The sequence below is a fragment of the Muntiacus reevesi genome, chromosome X, assembly GCF_963930625.1.
Source record: "Muntiacus reevesi chromosome X, mMunRee1.1, whole genome shotgun sequence".
Lineage (NCBI taxonomy): Eukaryota > Metazoa > Chordata > Mammalia > Artiodactyla > Cervidae > Muntiacus > Muntiacus reevesi.
Window position 1 is genome coordinate 95,987,177 of NC_089271.1, and position 17,392 is coordinate 96,004,568.

General features: G+C 43.2%; 1 protein-coding gene across 1 annotated transcript; it reads right to left on the bottom strand.

The window, feature by feature from the left end:
• Window positions 1–16,215: 16,215 nt before the first annotated feature.
• Window positions 16,216–17,010, bottom strand: LOC136154190 (melanoma-associated antigen 10-like). Its single transcript, XM_065916458.1, has one exon. It carries the CDS (start codon window positions 17,008–17,010, stop codon window positions 16,216–16,218), a length of 795 nt encoding a protein of 264 aa, XP_065772530.1.
• Between the last annotated feature and the right edge of the window lie 382 nt (window positions 17,011–17,392).

A 17,392-nucleotide genomic window follows, 5' to 3' on the forward strand; every position in this document is an offset into this window, starting at 1 on the left:
ACAGTTAAAGTTCGTATTGTTTAAAACTTTCTATTTCTTTATGGACCAATTTGGTCGTTTAAAAAATAAAATTGTCCATTTCACCCAGAATTTCAAATTTAATTGCATGATAGTTATCATAAAACTTTATTATTATGAGAAACTGCAAGACACATACAGCAATAGAGAATGGCTTAAGGGACCCAATATACTTTGCAGCTAGCATCAATCATCTGCAGCACATGGCCAATCTGGTTCCAATGTACCTTTACCTTCTCCACATCTCTGCCAATGGACTAATGTGAAGGTAGTCCAAGACATCAGGGTGTTTCATCTCTAAGTATGTCAGTATGCATATCTAAAACACAAGGAATCTTTTATAAAACACAAACCCAAAACAATGATCATTCCCCCAAATTTAAATGTTTTAACAAGAGCAGATATATAGCAATTTTCCACATTTATCTTATACCTTAATTTGTTTTTTAGTTTGTTTGTACCACAACAACCAGAAGGACCGTATTCATTCTGAAAAGCCTCTGATATCAACTAGAAAAAAATTTTTTTTTTCTGTTCCTTAAGTCTTTTTTAATCAGTAGGGAAACTTTTTGCATCATCTTCTTTTCCTGTAGTTTTTGTTGTGAAAAAAAGCAGGTTTTGTTATTTTTCAAGTTTCCCATAATATAGATTATGTTGAATGAAACGGTTTGATGTCATTTAGCACGTTTGGCCCCTCAGTTCAGTTCAGTTCACTTTAGTCGCTCAGTCGTGTCTGACTCTTTGCAAACCCACGAATCGCAGCATGGCAAGCCTCCCTGTCCATCACCAACTCCCGGAGTTTACCCAAGCTCATGTCCATCGAGTTGGTGATGCCATCCAGCCATCTCATCCTTTTCCGTCTCCTTCTCCTCCTGCCACCAATCCCTCCCAGCATCAGGGTCGTTTCCAATGAGTCAACTCTTCGCATGAGGTGGCCAAAGTATTGGAGTTTCAGCTTCAGCATCAGTCCTTCCAATGAACACCCAGAGCTGATCTCATTTAGGATGGACTGGTTGGATCTCTGAAAGGTTGTTGCTGAACAATAAGACGTGGGATTCTTGGCCTCCGGAGGAGACAAATTCAATCCGGGGCCAGAGATGAGGCTGGATCGTTCAGAGCTTTTGTGTAATAAACTTTTATTAAAGTAGAAAGGAGATAGAGAAAGCTTCTGACACAGGCATCGGAATGGGGAGGAGAGTACCCACCTCCTAGTCTTTAGCTGTAAGTTGTATAGTCACTCACAGTCTGTTAATGAAAAGAAAGGAAGGTCTTAGAATTTAGAATGGCACCAGTTAATTCATCCCTGGTCATAAAACGATTGACTTGAATCTTGTAGAAGGGCAGATTACCAAGCAAATAGTTTCGTTTACATAGATTAGGGGAACGATATCTGAGTAAGGATGTTAGGCCATTTGGCGGAACTTACAGAGTCTGGGGTAAATTAACATAGCTTTACGATAAACATTTCCATAAAAAATGTATTGGTTAACTCAAGGCTTGAGAATAGTTAGCTTCAGGTGAAACCAGGTGTCATGGCAACACAGCATTTTAAGAGAAACCTCCTTTTAAATTTGTATAGAGAAGAAAAAAATATCGCTGGTTTGTTTCCTCCTGCCACTTAAGAGAGATAAAAATGTCTGGCACTTACAGCCTATTTCTTCCGTTTGGAGACCCCTGGCCTTCCTGCCTGTTGACCTCTCATCTCCTTGCAGTCCAAGAGACTCTCAGGAGTCTTCTCCACCACCACAGTTCAAAAGCATCAATTTTTCCGCACTCAGCTTTCTTCACAGCCCAACTCTCACATCTATACATGACCACCGGAAAAACCATAGCCTTGACTAGACGGACCTTTGTTGACAAAGTAATGTCTCTGCCATCATGGCCAAGAAAAGAGTCCAGTACTTGGATGCAGTCTCAAAAACGACAGAATGATCTGTGTTTGTTTCCAAGGCAAACCATTCAATATCACGGTAATCCAAGCCTATGCTCCAACCAGTAACACTGAAGAACCTGAAGTTGAACAGCTCTATGAAGACCTACAAGATCTTTTAGAACTAACACCCAAAAAAGATGTCCTTTTTATTATAGGGGACTGGAATGCAAAAGTAGGAAGTCAAGAAACACCTGGATGGAGTAACAGGCAAATTTGGCCTTGGAGTACAGAATGAAGCAGGGCAAGGCTAATAGAGTTTTGCCAAGAGCATGCACTGGTCATAGTAAACACCCTCTTGCAACAACACAAGAGAATACTCTACACATGACATCACCAGATCATCAACACCGAAATCAGATTGGCCCCTCAACAGTTTTCTAAATTGGTAGTAACAGATAGAAGCTTGATTAACTTGTTTATTTACAAGCCTGCTACCTAGGTGACACCATGTACTTCCATTAAGAAGAACATAATACCTGTTGTCCTTTGTGCTGAGTTGGCAGTCATTGATGATCCTCACCTTCATTTACCCACTGGAGGTTGCAGAGGGGCAATTTTCAAATTCTCTCATTCAATTTTAGCTTATTACCTGAAATACTTTCATATGGAGAAAATTTTCCTTGATCACCATTTGCTTATTATGAGGGAATCATACAACATATTTGCTGTGTTTTTACAACATTTAAATATCTTTTGCATCTATAGTTTATACACTTTTAATTTATATTGTTTACATGTTATATTTTTTCTTTAGTATCTGGTCATATTTTGGGGAAAAAAAGTCTTTTTCATAAATATTTTCAAGTAATTGGCATTTCTTGTTTGGCCTTACTGCTTTCTAATTCAATATTTCTACACTTATCCTCATTAATCCCCTACCTTCTATTACTTAAGGTTTCATACGATGTTCATTACCTAGCTTCCTGAATTTCTTGGGTGATTTAAATATTTCTTGTTTTCTAATACATCTATTTAAGGTTATATATTTTCCTTTGAGTATCATTTTGGCTCTGTTACACAAGCCATGCTATTTAACTTCATGTATATTGCTTGAATTTTTTTACAAGTTGACTAAATCACTCTATCATGTATGCTATTTGAATTTTTCAATGTATGCCCCAAAACGAGTGAGTGTAAAAAATTAGTTTTGAGAAGGCTGTGAAGATGATGGTGAAAGATACTTTATTTGGGGAAAGTTTCAGAGCCCAGGGGTATTTTGTTTTATTATTATTTTTATTAATTACAGAAGAGACAAACATTTTTAACTGCTGGTGACAGAGATGGGTTTATGCCAGGAATGCAAAGGAGTTTAACACTAGAAGATCAGTCATTATAATTGGCTGCATGTAACAGCCAAGGATTGTCCAGGAAAATAGTAGCCACTGCAAATATGTAAAATGGAGGGAACTTAATGCATGAGGTTGGTTACAAAAGTGGTAAGAAGTCAAGCAGGAGAGAATTGGGAAACCCAATGATTAGCAACATGAGGAAATCACTCACCTCTAGGATGGAAGGACAAAGAAAGGAGATCGTGTTACTGGAACTTGGGTGTTGGAATCAACAGGATTCAGAGCCAGGATGGGTCAATCTCATGGTTGAATGGCAGGAGCCATGGAGAATATGGAACCACTGAAGGACAAGCCACTTGATGCAGAAAGTGAAAGTGAAGTCACTCAGTCATGTCCGACTCTCTGCCACCGCATGGACTGTAGCCTACCAGGTTCTTCTGTCCATGGGATTTTCCAGGCAAGAGTACTGGAGTGGGTTGCCATTTCCTCCTCCAGGAGATCTCCCTGACCCAGAGATCGAACCCGGGTCTCCCGTATTGTAAGCAGACACTTTACTATCTGAGCCACCAGGGGAGAAGTCAGAGGAAGGAGAAAAATCTTTGACTTCTCTGTCTTCCAGGATTCTAATCTCTTGCTGGTGTCTCTGGTAAGCTGAACCAAAACGGCAGCCAACTCTTTGCTAGTTTGATTGCAGCCTGTCGGAGCCGGCTCCTGTATACACTAGAACAGAGCAAGGAGGAATGAGGGATGGATCTGGGAATGCATAAGCCCAGGATTGCCTTATTACAATAACAGATTGAGTGAGAAAAATCAGACCAATGTCAATACAGAAAAGCATCAAATAAAAATCAACATCCAGTCATCATAAAAATAAGTGTTAGTCCAAAGTATTCAACTGCGATAATGTGTTTTGGGGAGGAAGACCAGAGAGACAAAGTGCCATTCTTATCACATCATATCAAGGGTACATTCTATCAACATGATTTATCACCATTGATATTTACCTTGATCACCTAGCTGAAGGAGTGTTTGTCAGGTTTTCTCCTCTCTTGAGCTCAGAGGCAGAAATAAGGAAGAGAGGAAGCTAGCACTTGGATCATTTCCTAAATAACCAGCCCAGAAATCACTATTAACAATGGCTAACTTGTGACACAAATTACAACCCAACAAAAAATATTAAGCCCTATTTCCTGCAGTGAAAGAGAAGTCTTCCAACATGGAAAGCAATAAATGGGATCATGGTGTAAATAGAGAATATATGGGGGTTTGTGTCCAACTTAGAGGGACCCTGAATATCAGAGAAAGTGGTGTGGACCTTATTTTACATGCTAAGTGGCTTCAGTCGTGGCAGACTCTTTGCAGGCCTGTGGATTGTAGTCCTCCAGGCTCCTCTGTCCATGGGATTCTCCAGGGAAGAATACTGGAGTGGGTTGCCATTTCCTTCTCTAGGAGATCTTCCCAACCCAAGGATCAAACTTGCATCTCTTATGTCTCCAGCATTGGCAGAAAGGTTTGTTTCCACTGGCAACACCTGTGAAGCTTTTTCTTTTATGGGTGGTAGAGAATTAAGCAGCAGAGTGACATGATCACACCTGGGCTCCTCTCATCCTCCTCAGTTCCTTTTGGGTGTGGGATTTGGATCTGATTTCTTCTACACTATCCTCACTGGGTATGAGGAAAGCTTAAATGTTCTCAGTTTGCAATGTATTGATGAATACCTCAAAAGAAGGGCAGCATTTAAACTCCCGTCTAAGAACAATCCTTTGCTCATTTTGAGATTAAAGTGTTTCAATAAGACACACATTCAGTTCACCTATGTTCTCTTCATTCTTTCAGGTCAAACTCCATCCAGTGACTGCTCAACATCATGGCCCCAAACCCAGGAAACCATGAAGTCTTCATGAGGAGCTGAAAACACCAAATGAGCATCCACATTGTGTATTATGGACTCCCTAAACTATGGTCATGTGCAATATTCCATTTCTATCTAAAAATACTGGAAATAGAACTGCCATGGGTAGCTTTAAAAAATCCCATTTTTCATGAAAATCTGATCACTGCTGTGAAAGAACAAAATGATGGCAAGAAAGAGCTCCTCAGAAAATGACAATCTGAGCCCACGTCCTCCAAGTGCTGGGTAACCAAAGTGGCATTTAGGAGGAAATGACCAACCAGGCACAATAGGAAGGGAATTTAGGTTTGGAGGAGTACAATATTCTGATGACTTCCAGAAGTATAAAACCCAGTCTTTCCTAAAGTATTCTCTGGCACATATCAAGACACAGAGACCTTTGACCCTTGTAACAGGATAAACATTCTGGCCCTTCACTGATAGCGTATGAGTTTAATGTCAGTACACAAGAAACAAGTGCCCGCACAGTTTGAATTCCAGGCCTGGCCTTCCTGTCACTATTACACAAAAGTGAGTGTATGAAAGGAGTACTTAGTAATTCTATTTCTCTTTCGCTTAAGTCAAAAGGACCTGAGACTGTGTTTGGTTAGCAAACCCACCCTTCTAGCAACAGAGAGGTCGAGAGAGTAAGGTGATAGATACCTAAGCACAAAAAATAGGCCTACGACCAATGTTCATCGCAGCACTGTTTATAATAGCCAGAACATGGAAGCAACCTAGATGCCCATCAGCAGATGAATGGATAAGGAAGCTGTAGTACATATATACCATGGAATATTACTCAGCCATTAAAAAGAATTCATTTGAATCAGTTCTAATGAGATGGATGAAACTGGAGCCCATTATACAGCGTGAAGTAAGCCAGAAAGATAAAGACCATTACAGTATACTAACATATATATATGGAATTTAGAAAGATGGTAATGATAACCCTATATGCAAAACAGAAAAAGAGACACAGATGAACAGAACAGACTTTTGGACTCTGTGGGAGAAGGCGAGGGTGGGATGTTTCGAGAGAACAGCATTGAAACATGTATATTATCTAGGGTGAAACAGATCACCAGCCCAGGCTGGATGCATGAGACAAGTGCTCGGGCCTGGTTCACTGGGAAGACCCAGAGGGATCGGGTAGAGAGGGAGGTGGGAGGGGGGATCGGGATGGGGAATACATGTAAATCCATGGCTGATTCATGCCAATGTATGACAAAAAACACTACAATATTGTAAAGTAATTAGCCTCCAACTAATAAAAATAAATGGAAAAAAAAAAAAAAAAAGCTAACCATGGTTTAAAATAATTCTGTCTCTGTTGGCTATGTAAGTGTCAGGCACCTCTCCTACAGATGTTTGCCGAGGCGTACTTGTCACTGCTCCTGTTTGTGTTTGTGGTCACGTTGACCTGTTTCATGTATTGAGAGCCAAATAAAGTTGATCCAACTAGATTGCAGGAACTGTGAGTAAGACATTATTTAGCGAACACTTTCTGATCTCCCACTAATAGTTGTAGTACTATACAGGTTATGCATTTCATCAGGGGTGTGTTGGGTAGTTTCTGGATTTTGAGGAACTGTACAATTCTATTTAAGTTCTTGAATTTATCTACTGTACATAAATTTGTTCTTAGTATTTTCTTTTTATCCTTCCACCATCTTTACTGTAGGGCTTGTAGAATTGTAGTGCTAGTCAGCATTTCATTTCTGATATTAGTCATTTGTCTTCTCCTTTTCAATTTTGCTTATCTGGCTAGAGTTTTATCAATTTGTTGATCTTTTCAATGAATCAGTTTTCTTTTTTTGCCATAATTCCTTTCCTTATTTTTGATTTTAGTTTTTTTCTTTTCCTCTTGTGTTTTTGGTTTGTTTGTTTTCAGATTCTTTGGGTAAGGTTTTCTCTTTTTTTTCTAAGTTAAGGTGGAAGCATAGATTATTGATCTATTAGTCTTTATTCTTTCTTAATATAAACATTAATTGGTATAATTTTCCCTCTTAACACTGATTTAGCTACATCCCATAAATTGTAATACATCGCACTTTCCTTTTAATTCATCCCAGTGCAGTTTCTACTTCCTTGAGAATCTCTATTTGACCTATGGATGGTTGATAAATTTCTAAGTGTTTTGAGATTTTTCTTCTCCTTCCATATTGTTTGCCTTCCAGTTTCATTCTTTTCTTGTCAGAGAACAAACTCTGCATCATTTAAATTTTTTCAATTAGTTTGAATGATATAGGATGCTATCTTGGTGAATGTTTCCCATGTGCTTGAAATAAATGTGCATTTTGCTCTGGTTGATACAGTGATACTTAGATGCATAGTGTTTGTGAATCACACAGGGCCCAGCCTGTCCCTTGGGGAATGGTGCAGTTCTCCAAGCTTTTGGTATTCTGCCTCTGGTGAGAGTCCTACATGCACAGCTCAGGTCGAACTTAGGAGTTACTACAGCTTGCTGGAATCCCTTGGTCACATTTGGTCTTCTCCACTCTCTGCCCTCACTCTTTGGCTACCAGCAGGCTTTCCTTCTGGTCCTCTCACTCAGAGTGGCGGGTGTGGGTGGGTGGGTTTAGTTTCTTCACTCTGTTGTGTACTTCCCTTGAATGGATTCGCCTAGATGACCAAGTGGTGAGATAATACAAAAATAGTGCAACAGTCACTTCTCACAGAAGTTTTCTTTACAAAGAGAAATACCACCCTCCCTCAAAATTTTAGGTGTCTGCCATGCTGTTAATGAGTCTCCCACCACAGGGTTACAGATTTGGGCCTAAGGCTTTTGCTTCTACCCATGTTATAAATCCCTCAGTATATTCATGCTATTTTGCTTTATTACAGAGATCAGCAAACTTTCCTGGTAAATGATTAAATTGTAAATACCTTCGACTTTGTACGCCATATTTTCTTTGAGATAGACAGATTTTGTATTTTATGATTTATTATATTCATAATAACTTTGTATTTAATGTATTCATATTTAATGCTTATGATTTGTTACTTCATTGATCGATTTACTTTATTATAATAGTAATTAGCTTATATTATATTTTAATATTTAGTCCTTACCCCATGTTCTTTTTTTGTTAAAGGATCATTTCACATCCAGCATACCACAGTCTATGTAGCTGTCATATTTCCTTTAACTTCTCTTTGCAGTGACAGTTATTCAGACCTTCGTGTTTTTTTTTTTTTTTTTTTTTTTTTTTTTGATGACATTGACAATTTTGAGGCATCCTGGTTAAGAATACTGAAGGGACTTCCCTCAAGGTCCAGTAGTTGGGACTCTGTGCTTCCACCGCACAGGCTGTGGGTTTGATCCTTCGTTAGGGAACTAATATCCTGCATGCTGAGTGGCCAAAATAATTGAAAACATCCAACTAGTTTGTGGCAACCATGAGTCCCTCTTTATCCCTCACCACTTTACTCTTGAGCTCCACACAGTGCAGGACACCCTGGCTGTCCACTGAGTTAAAGTTGGGGTGCACAGCTATTTGAATATCATGGTCCTTTTCTCAAATAAAAGGACAATTTCATGGACTCCTACAAGAAAGTGATGGAGTTCTAGGAAATCAATTACAGCCACTCTCAGTTCAGCACAGCTTCTGCAGACATTAGTGCTTACTCATCACAGGAGCAACTGCTAACACTCGGTGGGAGACATGGAGTTACCATGATAGAGAACATTTCTCCAGTTCCCAGAGGGGGAAATGGGCATTCTCAAGATCTCACCCTGGAGAGCCAGCTCTCTGTGCAGCCTTTCTCAGCTGGCAGAGTTTGGAAAGGGTTTTGTGGAGGGAGAGTGGGAAAGACCCAGATAAGTCGAAGCAGGGGTAGAGTGGCTCTTGTCCTGGCCTCTGTTAACCTGGACATTGCATTCAAACCTAGAGCGGGGGAAATAGCCTGGGAAGCCCACAGTCAGGGCAATGTGACCTAGAACAGAGGTTCCTCTACATCAAGAAGGAAAGTCTCTGTTTATTATCTCTACAGATATTGCAACATAGATGCTCATCTCCTTGGGAGTGATTCTGGCTCCTGACTCCTGGGCGGGGAGGCCTTGACTCTAATCCAAAGCAGGTGGGTCTCTCTTTGTATCGCTTCATTCAGATAACTGGAACCAAGAGTAATTCATCGCTTTGTGAAGGATTAATCAAGTGTGTTTCAAGTTCACTTCAAAGACAGTTCAACTGATGAAAATATACAAGACCCATTACACATGAGGGCCATAGGCAGGTGCAAAATTCAGAATCGGACTTTAGGAGAGCAGAGCTCTATGGAGATACTGTTAGACAGTCTTCACCCATGTCTGCTGGTCTGTTGCATCTTGCTCTGTCATGTGGTGTTTACTAAACTTGACTGTGTGGTGGTAATCGTCAAAGCTGGGGAATGGACTCACATTGTTCTCTATTTGCATGTGGGGGGAGAGGTGACGCTTTCTGCGTAATCGATCTTTGAACCAGGAAAGCGATTCTTAACCTGCATGTGTCCTCTAGTCCCGTTAGGTATTCCTGCTGTTCAGTCAGGGAAGGTAAGGGAATTTGAAATTTAAAAAGTCTGACAGTGTACAGATGCCAACTTTAAGAAATTAGAACAAGCAGAAAAGGATTCTGATCTGCAGAATCCTTGTGGGATGTGGGCGTGTCGTGTGGGATGCTGTACTGGAGCCAGAAGCGACAGTAGCTCCCAAGGGACGTTTAAAATTTCACTCACACTGTTTCTTGCTCCAATCTGGAAGTATCACATGGGTGAATGACACCACCATTGCAGTTAGGTTTACTCCACTAGAAGAGAAGCCTTGCTAGCAGGGAGGGATGGAGTTCAAGCAAAAATCTTGACATGTTGATATGATACATTTATAAATGGTGACGTCGTATTAGCTACCACCTCCATTCTATCACATTTGTGTGTGTGTGTGTGTGTGTGTGTGTGTGTGTGTGTGTGTGTGTTCAGAATGTAGAAGTTCTGCTCTCTTAGCAATAGTCAAGTATTTGATGCAGAATAGAGCTATAAGCATCCTGCTGTACACTGGATTCCACAACCTGTTAGTATTATAAGTGGGGGCTAGTACCCTGTGAACCGTCTCTCCCTATTTCCCCATCCCCTAATTCTTTGTAAACACCACTCTCTTCCCCATTTCTCTGTTTGTCCTTTGTACTTTTTAAATTTATTTTTATTTTTATTTTGTTTTTGTCCTTGTTGCTCAGCATGTGTGTTTTTAGTTCTCCAACCAGGGATCAAATTCATGTTCCCGGGACTGGAAGTGCAGAGTCTTAGCCACTGGACTACCAGGGTAGTCCCAGTTTGTCCTTTTTAGATTCCACATGTAACAAACCGCATTTATCTTTTTCAGTGTCACTTATTTTACTTAGCATAATGCCCTCAAGCTCCTTTCAAGTTGTTGCAGATGGCAGAATATGTTGAATATGTCGCATCTTCTTTATCCGTTCATCCACTGATGGACACTTAGATTGTATCCATATTTTGGATACTGTGAACAATGCTGTAATAAATGTAGGAGTGAAAATATCTTTTCGATATCTTATTTTCATTTCCTTTTGAATATACACTCAGATGCGGAATTGCTGGATCATATGGTAGCTTCCTTGATAGTGTTCTTTGATTCACAGACTTTTATTCATTTATTTATTTATTTATTTGATTAGGTCCAATTTATATATGTTTTTCTTTTTTTTTGCCTCTGTTTTTGCTGTCATATCCATGAAATCTTTACCACCTAAAATATTTCTAGATATATACATAAACACATGATAGGAAGTACATCTATAATTCTTTGCTCTCTCAACCAAGAGGTCCCTAGACCAATGACCCTTCAGTACTAATGAGCACAATGAGTGTACAGATCGAGATTTGCCAATACCTTTTGACAACAAAAGGAACAAGGGGTTTCATGGAAAAATTGATGATTCTAGAGTTGGGTCAGGAAATATGGAAAATGAGCCTGGCGCATCTTTGTATCATGTGAAAAAAAAGTACTCAAAATTTTTTCAAAAAAGGAAGCAAAATGTCCAGGGATATGACAAAGTTATTTACAAAGGCAGCTGACAGGAAGAACTCCCAATAACCAATCTGAGAACAATTTGAAAATAAAAATATATAATGTTGTATTGGATTTTAACCCAAAGTGTAGTATAAATACCATGAGTCCATACTGAGAAAAATTAATGATTTCTTAATTACGCAAACAAGCATAGACAAATCTCCCACAGAGAAAAATTCCAGTTTATGCAGACACTCCCACTTCTAGAGAGTGGAGCGTAACTTCCTACCCCTGAAGCCATGGACCATACATCGAGACTTTCTTCCAAAGAGGACAGATGGAAAGGGGACATAAAACAATCACTTTATCACATAGACACCTGACAAGCACTACCTCAGCCACATGATCAATGAGAGCATCACCAATGATGAATTGTACTAATAGAATACACACTTGCTATGCTGTGATGAGAATGGGATTTTACATCTGTAATATTCCTCCCCCAAACTTGTAATCCCAGACTAGTCATGAGTAAAATATCAGATAAATCTCCCAATCAAGGGACATTGTTCAAAACATCTACTGAGTACTCCTCAAAACTGTCAAGATCATCCAAAACAAAGAACTGTTAAAGCTGAGAGGAACCCAAGGAGACATTACAACTAAATGTGAGGGTGGTTTCCTGGCCAGGATCCTGGAGCAGGTAAAAACCTATAGAAATCTGAGTCAAGTGTGGGCTTTAGTTGATAATAAATAATGCATCAATACTTCCTCATTAATTGTAATAAATGTATCATATTAATGTAAGATATTAGGAATAGGGGAAACTGGGAGAGGGCATATGAGAATTCCACTATTTTCACAAATATTATTCAAATTTTAAAGGATTACAAAGGAAAAGGTCAAACTAAAGTCTATTGATAGTTTCAACATAAAAGACACAAGGAAACTTATGGCAAAACATGCTGAGTATGTTAAAAAAGGAAATAGGAAACCAAGCACAAGCACACGGAACTTGTAAGTGTGAAACAACCCTTCCAAAATTATCTTCAGCTTTTCCTCTGCCTTAACCTCCAGTCTAATATAATACACTAACCGGGCCTCTTCCACCACAGAAACATCTCTGGATCCAATTTTTCTCAAGCCCCACAAACACTGCCCTTATCCAAACTCATAGATGTTTTCCCTGGATATGAGAAGAGCCACCAATCGAGGCCAGGTATAGACCTAGAAACCTGTAATGCTCAAAAACCACTTTAAGATGTCTGCCAGTGTTATTTGCCACAGATGTCTGAGAAGTTCCAGGCAAGGATCAGTGTCTTGCCAAAGAAACAAGGGCCCAGAGCAAAACTTTAGCTGTGTGTATGTGTGAACATGCTTAGTCGCTCAGCATGTTTGACTCCTTGTGACCCCACAGATTGTACCCCACCCACGCCCTTGGGCTCTGGTCTATGGGATTTCCCAGGCAAGAATACCAGAGTGGGATGGCATTTCCTCCTCCAGAGTATCTTCCCACCCAGGGATCGAACCTGTGTCTCCCACTTTGCAGGTGGGTTGTTTAACACTGAGCCTCCAGGGAAGCCATGAGGAAACACAGGGACTTCTCAGAGGAGCAGAACATTCACTGAATCCTTAAGCCAGGGGAGGCGCCTGTCCAAGTGGTGATGGCCTGGGCAAGACCAGCTTGGGAACAGGGTGGTGTGTTTTCACACAGAGGCAGCTGCTGAAGATGTTGGATCCTGAAAATGACCTCCAGATAAGTCAGTGGGGGCAGGGGGCAGTTTGGGCCTCCTAGCAGCCAAAGGCCTGAGGTTCTTATGTACCCAGAGCTAGATCCCATCCACACCTAACAGTCATATCCAATAAGGGGCATGAGGAGTACTTGTTATGATGGCTGTCACATGTCCATCCTGGAGTGACCCCCCGGGTCCCGGCCTTGGCCTCAGAGCACAGATGTCCTCATGGAGGCCAGGGAGGCAGCTCACCTGCAGCAGCATTTCCTCCCCGCTCCCTCTCCTGACCAGCCCTGGGCAGGTCAGGTGGGATCTCCAGGGGCTTGCTGCTTCTACCTCTCTGGGGCAGCCGGCTCTCTTTGCAGCCTGCACCCCTGGGACCCCAGTGTCCTCTCTGTCTGGTTCCTTTCCAAATCCTCGTTTGAGTCTGGAGACTCTGGCACCTAGGAGGGCGTCCTGGGTACCACCCTTGCCATCTGCTAGAGCCTGTCCTCTGTTCAAACAGCCCGACTGGCTCCTAGTTGGCTCTGCAGGTGGCTGACCAGACATCCCTTTTCCTCTCATACTCAGGCTCAAAATCCATGACCTTACAGTCACATTTAGAAGACCCTGAGTTTTCTCCAACACGTGGGATTCCACAGGGAATGGTCTGATACACCTCAGGATCATAGAGATGCACCCCATGAATCCAAGGCAATGATTACTACTGACTGACCATAAGGAGTGTCAAGTCCTGCCAGCTCTACCTGTAGCACTGTGGAAGGGGATGCTGCTCTGGGACTTTCAGATAAAGATACACACATGAGGTCATCAGGACCAGGGCCTAAGCCACTCTCAGTGGGGGGCAGGTAGGACAAAACCCAAGGCCAGGTTCTGAGGGAGTGGGGGCACTGTGGGCAGCAGGGTTGTTTCGGGCAGGGGGGCTCGTGACTGGGGCCCATGAGGAGGATGCTCCCAACTCCAACAGGGACCTTTGACAGCTGGCTGCTATCCTCCCGATGGAGAACGAGCAGAACCCGGAGGGGACTGACAGTGCAGCTCAGGGTGGGTGGGGGCACGCTGTGGGTTGGGGGTGCGTGGAATTCCTGTAGCCAGCTCCCTGCGGGCAGCCTCTCTCAAGGGTCAGAAGTACAGGACTTTAGTCTCTGCAAGAAAAACCTCACTCGGAGTGCTCTGTGTCTTAGTGTTGTCCTGACTTGAGGATTAACTCCCAGGTGCCTGTGTCCCTTCAAAACAAATGGTCATGACAAAAATGCTTCTTCTCAAAGTTCATTGATCACGGGTCATGGCATCACCCATCCTAAGTGAAGAGGCCTGGCAGGCTCATGTCCCCATGTGTGCAGGGAGAGAGGAAGACAAGAGGTGGTGGAGCACCTAACATCTCTCCAATTCCACACTGCCTAACAGATGCTCAACAAAGAGCAGCAGTTAGAATTTATAATGACAAAATCTCAAAAAAAAAAAAAAAAAAAAAAAGACAAAATCGCCTATGTTTTGGGGAAGAGAGTCTGAGCAGGTCACATGAGTCTTGAAATTCTCCACCTTTTCCAAGTGTCCGTTGACTATGTGGCAGTGACCACATGTGTGGCCAGAATCACATCTCCTGTTCCCATTGTTCTCTGGCAATCAGCAGGGAGAGCTACCCCTTAGAGTTGCCCCTTCAGCCCGTTGCACCCACATGCACACCCCACTGCAGTGACCTCACCACCTCCTTAGGCCCAGAACTCGCTCCTGTCATTTGATGCCAGGCACAGCCTTAGCCTGTGAGTCTCTGCTGTCTCCACACTTCTGAACCTGCGTGAACCCAGGGACGCTGGTGGATGTTGCATCTTTCCTTAGCACTTATTTCTCGTGTTATTCAGATCTCAGACTCTGTCCCTCTCTCCTCTGGAAATACTTTTGTTTTCAAGACACCTCATAGGATTGGCAGCTGAACAGCAAATGGAATAGAAAACCCGTCAAAATTGCTGTTCTGTGTGTTTTCCTCCTAGAGGTTATATTATTCAATTTGGCTGTTAGTGTGTGTTTGAGGGGGTGGGAAACAGTGTCTTTCCCGGCTGGGAATCAAAGTTCCCAGGATCCAGTCAGCCAGCAGGATTTCTCCACTTTCACTCATTTCATCCCTCTGAAATCTAGACCATGCTCACAAGTGGCCAAAATAAAGTCCAGATGACCAAGTAAATGCTCATTTCAATATACTGGTAATCAGTTTTCCCAGGACAGAGAGAAGAGGGCCAACCCAGGGAATACTTGGCCATACTTCAAAGCAACATGCACATTTCTCCAGGATTCTGAGCAGATGGTAGAGCAGTGGTAGAAAACACCTCCTTTGTCCCTGTGGTTAACAGCAATGCAACAACTGTCAGAACCCCTTCCTTCCCAACCCAGAAAGATATCTCTCTGTGTTTTACCCAAGATGCAAAAGGACACCTCACATCAATGATTCATTTCAGACTTTCCTGTCACCCCCAAGATACACTGTCGGCAGGTCTGAGAGATGCCATCATGCAGCCTCATCACAATGACCTCCCACAGAAGGAACCCAGCTTCCCAAAGTCCCAGAACACCCTGGCTCAGACACTGACATTCCAGTGCTCCTCCTGGAGCCTCACCGCCCCTCCCCATGCTGCCTTGTTTAGTGGGACTAGGGGACTTCTCTCCACCTTCTTTGTGTGACTAGGGCTACTAGAGCATCGCTCTAGGTGTGGGGGTGTCCTGCTTCTCCTAGTGTCCCTACTGCAAACCCAGCCTTTCACGGAGCAGAGGCTCCGTAAAGGTCTTTGGAATACACGAGCCAGTGAGCAGGGGGCTCAATTAATTATCTGCTACTTCCTTAAATAACCCAGGCAAATCCAAATGCACAAGAGATAATTTAGTTTTTGAAAATGACACACAAGAAGGACAGAAGCATGAATTCTCTACAAGTATTTTTATCATCTAGTTCGTCCCCCATCAATGTTGCTGCTAAATAAGCTCACTTTTCCAAAACAGTTCTAATTCCAATTCCACTCCATTCTGTTCAGGATCACAAAACACAATGGAAGAGTTTCCAATATCTTTTACAAAACAGCAAAACTCTTGTTCATGAATTGGATAAGCACAAACGCTCTGTGATCAGCATCATTCATGAAGCTAAGACACTGAAGTTTATTCAGTCTTCTATGAAAACAAGCAAAGTTTGAAATTTTTCTAAGGAAAGCAGGTGAATCTCCAAGTCATCATAGAGAACAGGAACCCAAAGATGCTATAGACTGGTTCCCCAAAGTGCCCCAGGGCCTCACTTCTGAGAAGGCTGACCACTCCGTCTTCAATCACAGAGGGAAGGATCACCTGGATCCTGCTCTGGCTCAGGCAGCCTCATCCTCCTCCCTTACAGCCTCTGCAGACAGGGGTGGGAAGGCCCTCGAAGCCCTTTCTTTGACCCTGAGCAGAAATGCCATGACTTCCTGCTTGCTGGTCTCCACATAGGCCCGGGGACCCCACAGGAACTCATAGCGAGCAGGGTAGCTGTAAGGCACCTGCCGGTACTCCAGGAACCCCTGCTGCACCCACACGTGTGTCAGAAGTGTCCTGGGATCCCCAAAGACACAGTGCACACTCCCGACACACACACCCAATCTGCTGAGTGCTCCCCAGACCTTCTCCTCAGGGGCGCGGTCCCCATTCCTCATGATCAGGCTGAGGATCAGCACCAGGAGGCCGGCCTTGGGCATGCTCTGCCCACCGCTCAGCATCACATCACAGGTGAGGCCCAGGTTGGGGACCATGATGTAGATGTGCTCCCTGGGGTCCACCTCCTTCACCTCCACACCACAGACCAGCTCCAGGCACTGTGAGGCTTGGCTGAAGACCACCGGGAAGTGCTCCTGGTTATCCCTGAGGACCTTCTTCAGTATTTCTGCCTGGGAGGTCAGCTCCTTGGCTTGATACTTGAAGAGCAGGAACTTTATTAGGTTAGCTTTCATCTTCTTCAGAGCCTCCTGGGGCAAGGGCTCCCCAGTGGCTACGGAGGACACTGTGAGGGAGGAGGCTGAGGTGGATGCAGCCACCCCTGCCTCAGCTCCCAAGAGCTGCACATTCACTGGGCACTGGGCCTCGCCAGGGTCCAGAAAGCCTTCCTCGGACTTGCTCAGCTCACTCATCTCGACCACGAGCACGATGCCTGGGATCAAACCACAGACAGGAGTGGGGCAGGGGAATAGATGGGGATCACGGGCCAGGCTAGGGGAGAGAGGGGCTGTGAATGGCCTCAGCTGAGATCCACACCCTGGGCGGTCTCACACAGGCCACTTACAGGTCTCCTTTTGTGGGGTGCTCTCAGACCTCATAGGGGCAAGCCTCCAGGGCAGCCAGTCCGCTGGCTACCTGAAAGAGGAAGGGAGCTGTCTCCCCATGGTGCAGTCAGCACAGTCTGGGATTTCCAGGGCTGACAAGGTGGGGGATTAAGCCCTTGTGGGTTCCCCTCTGTTCTGGGATGGGGAGCTCCTGGTGCACACTCTGGGCACCCTCCTCACCTTGACTCCT

What these genes read in the sequence shown, in the direction of transcription:
- LOC136154190 (XM_065916458.1), bottom strand. Translation starts at nt 17,010, where the DNA reads ATGAGTGAGCTGAGCAAGTCCGAGGAAGGCTTTCTGGACCCTGGCGAG.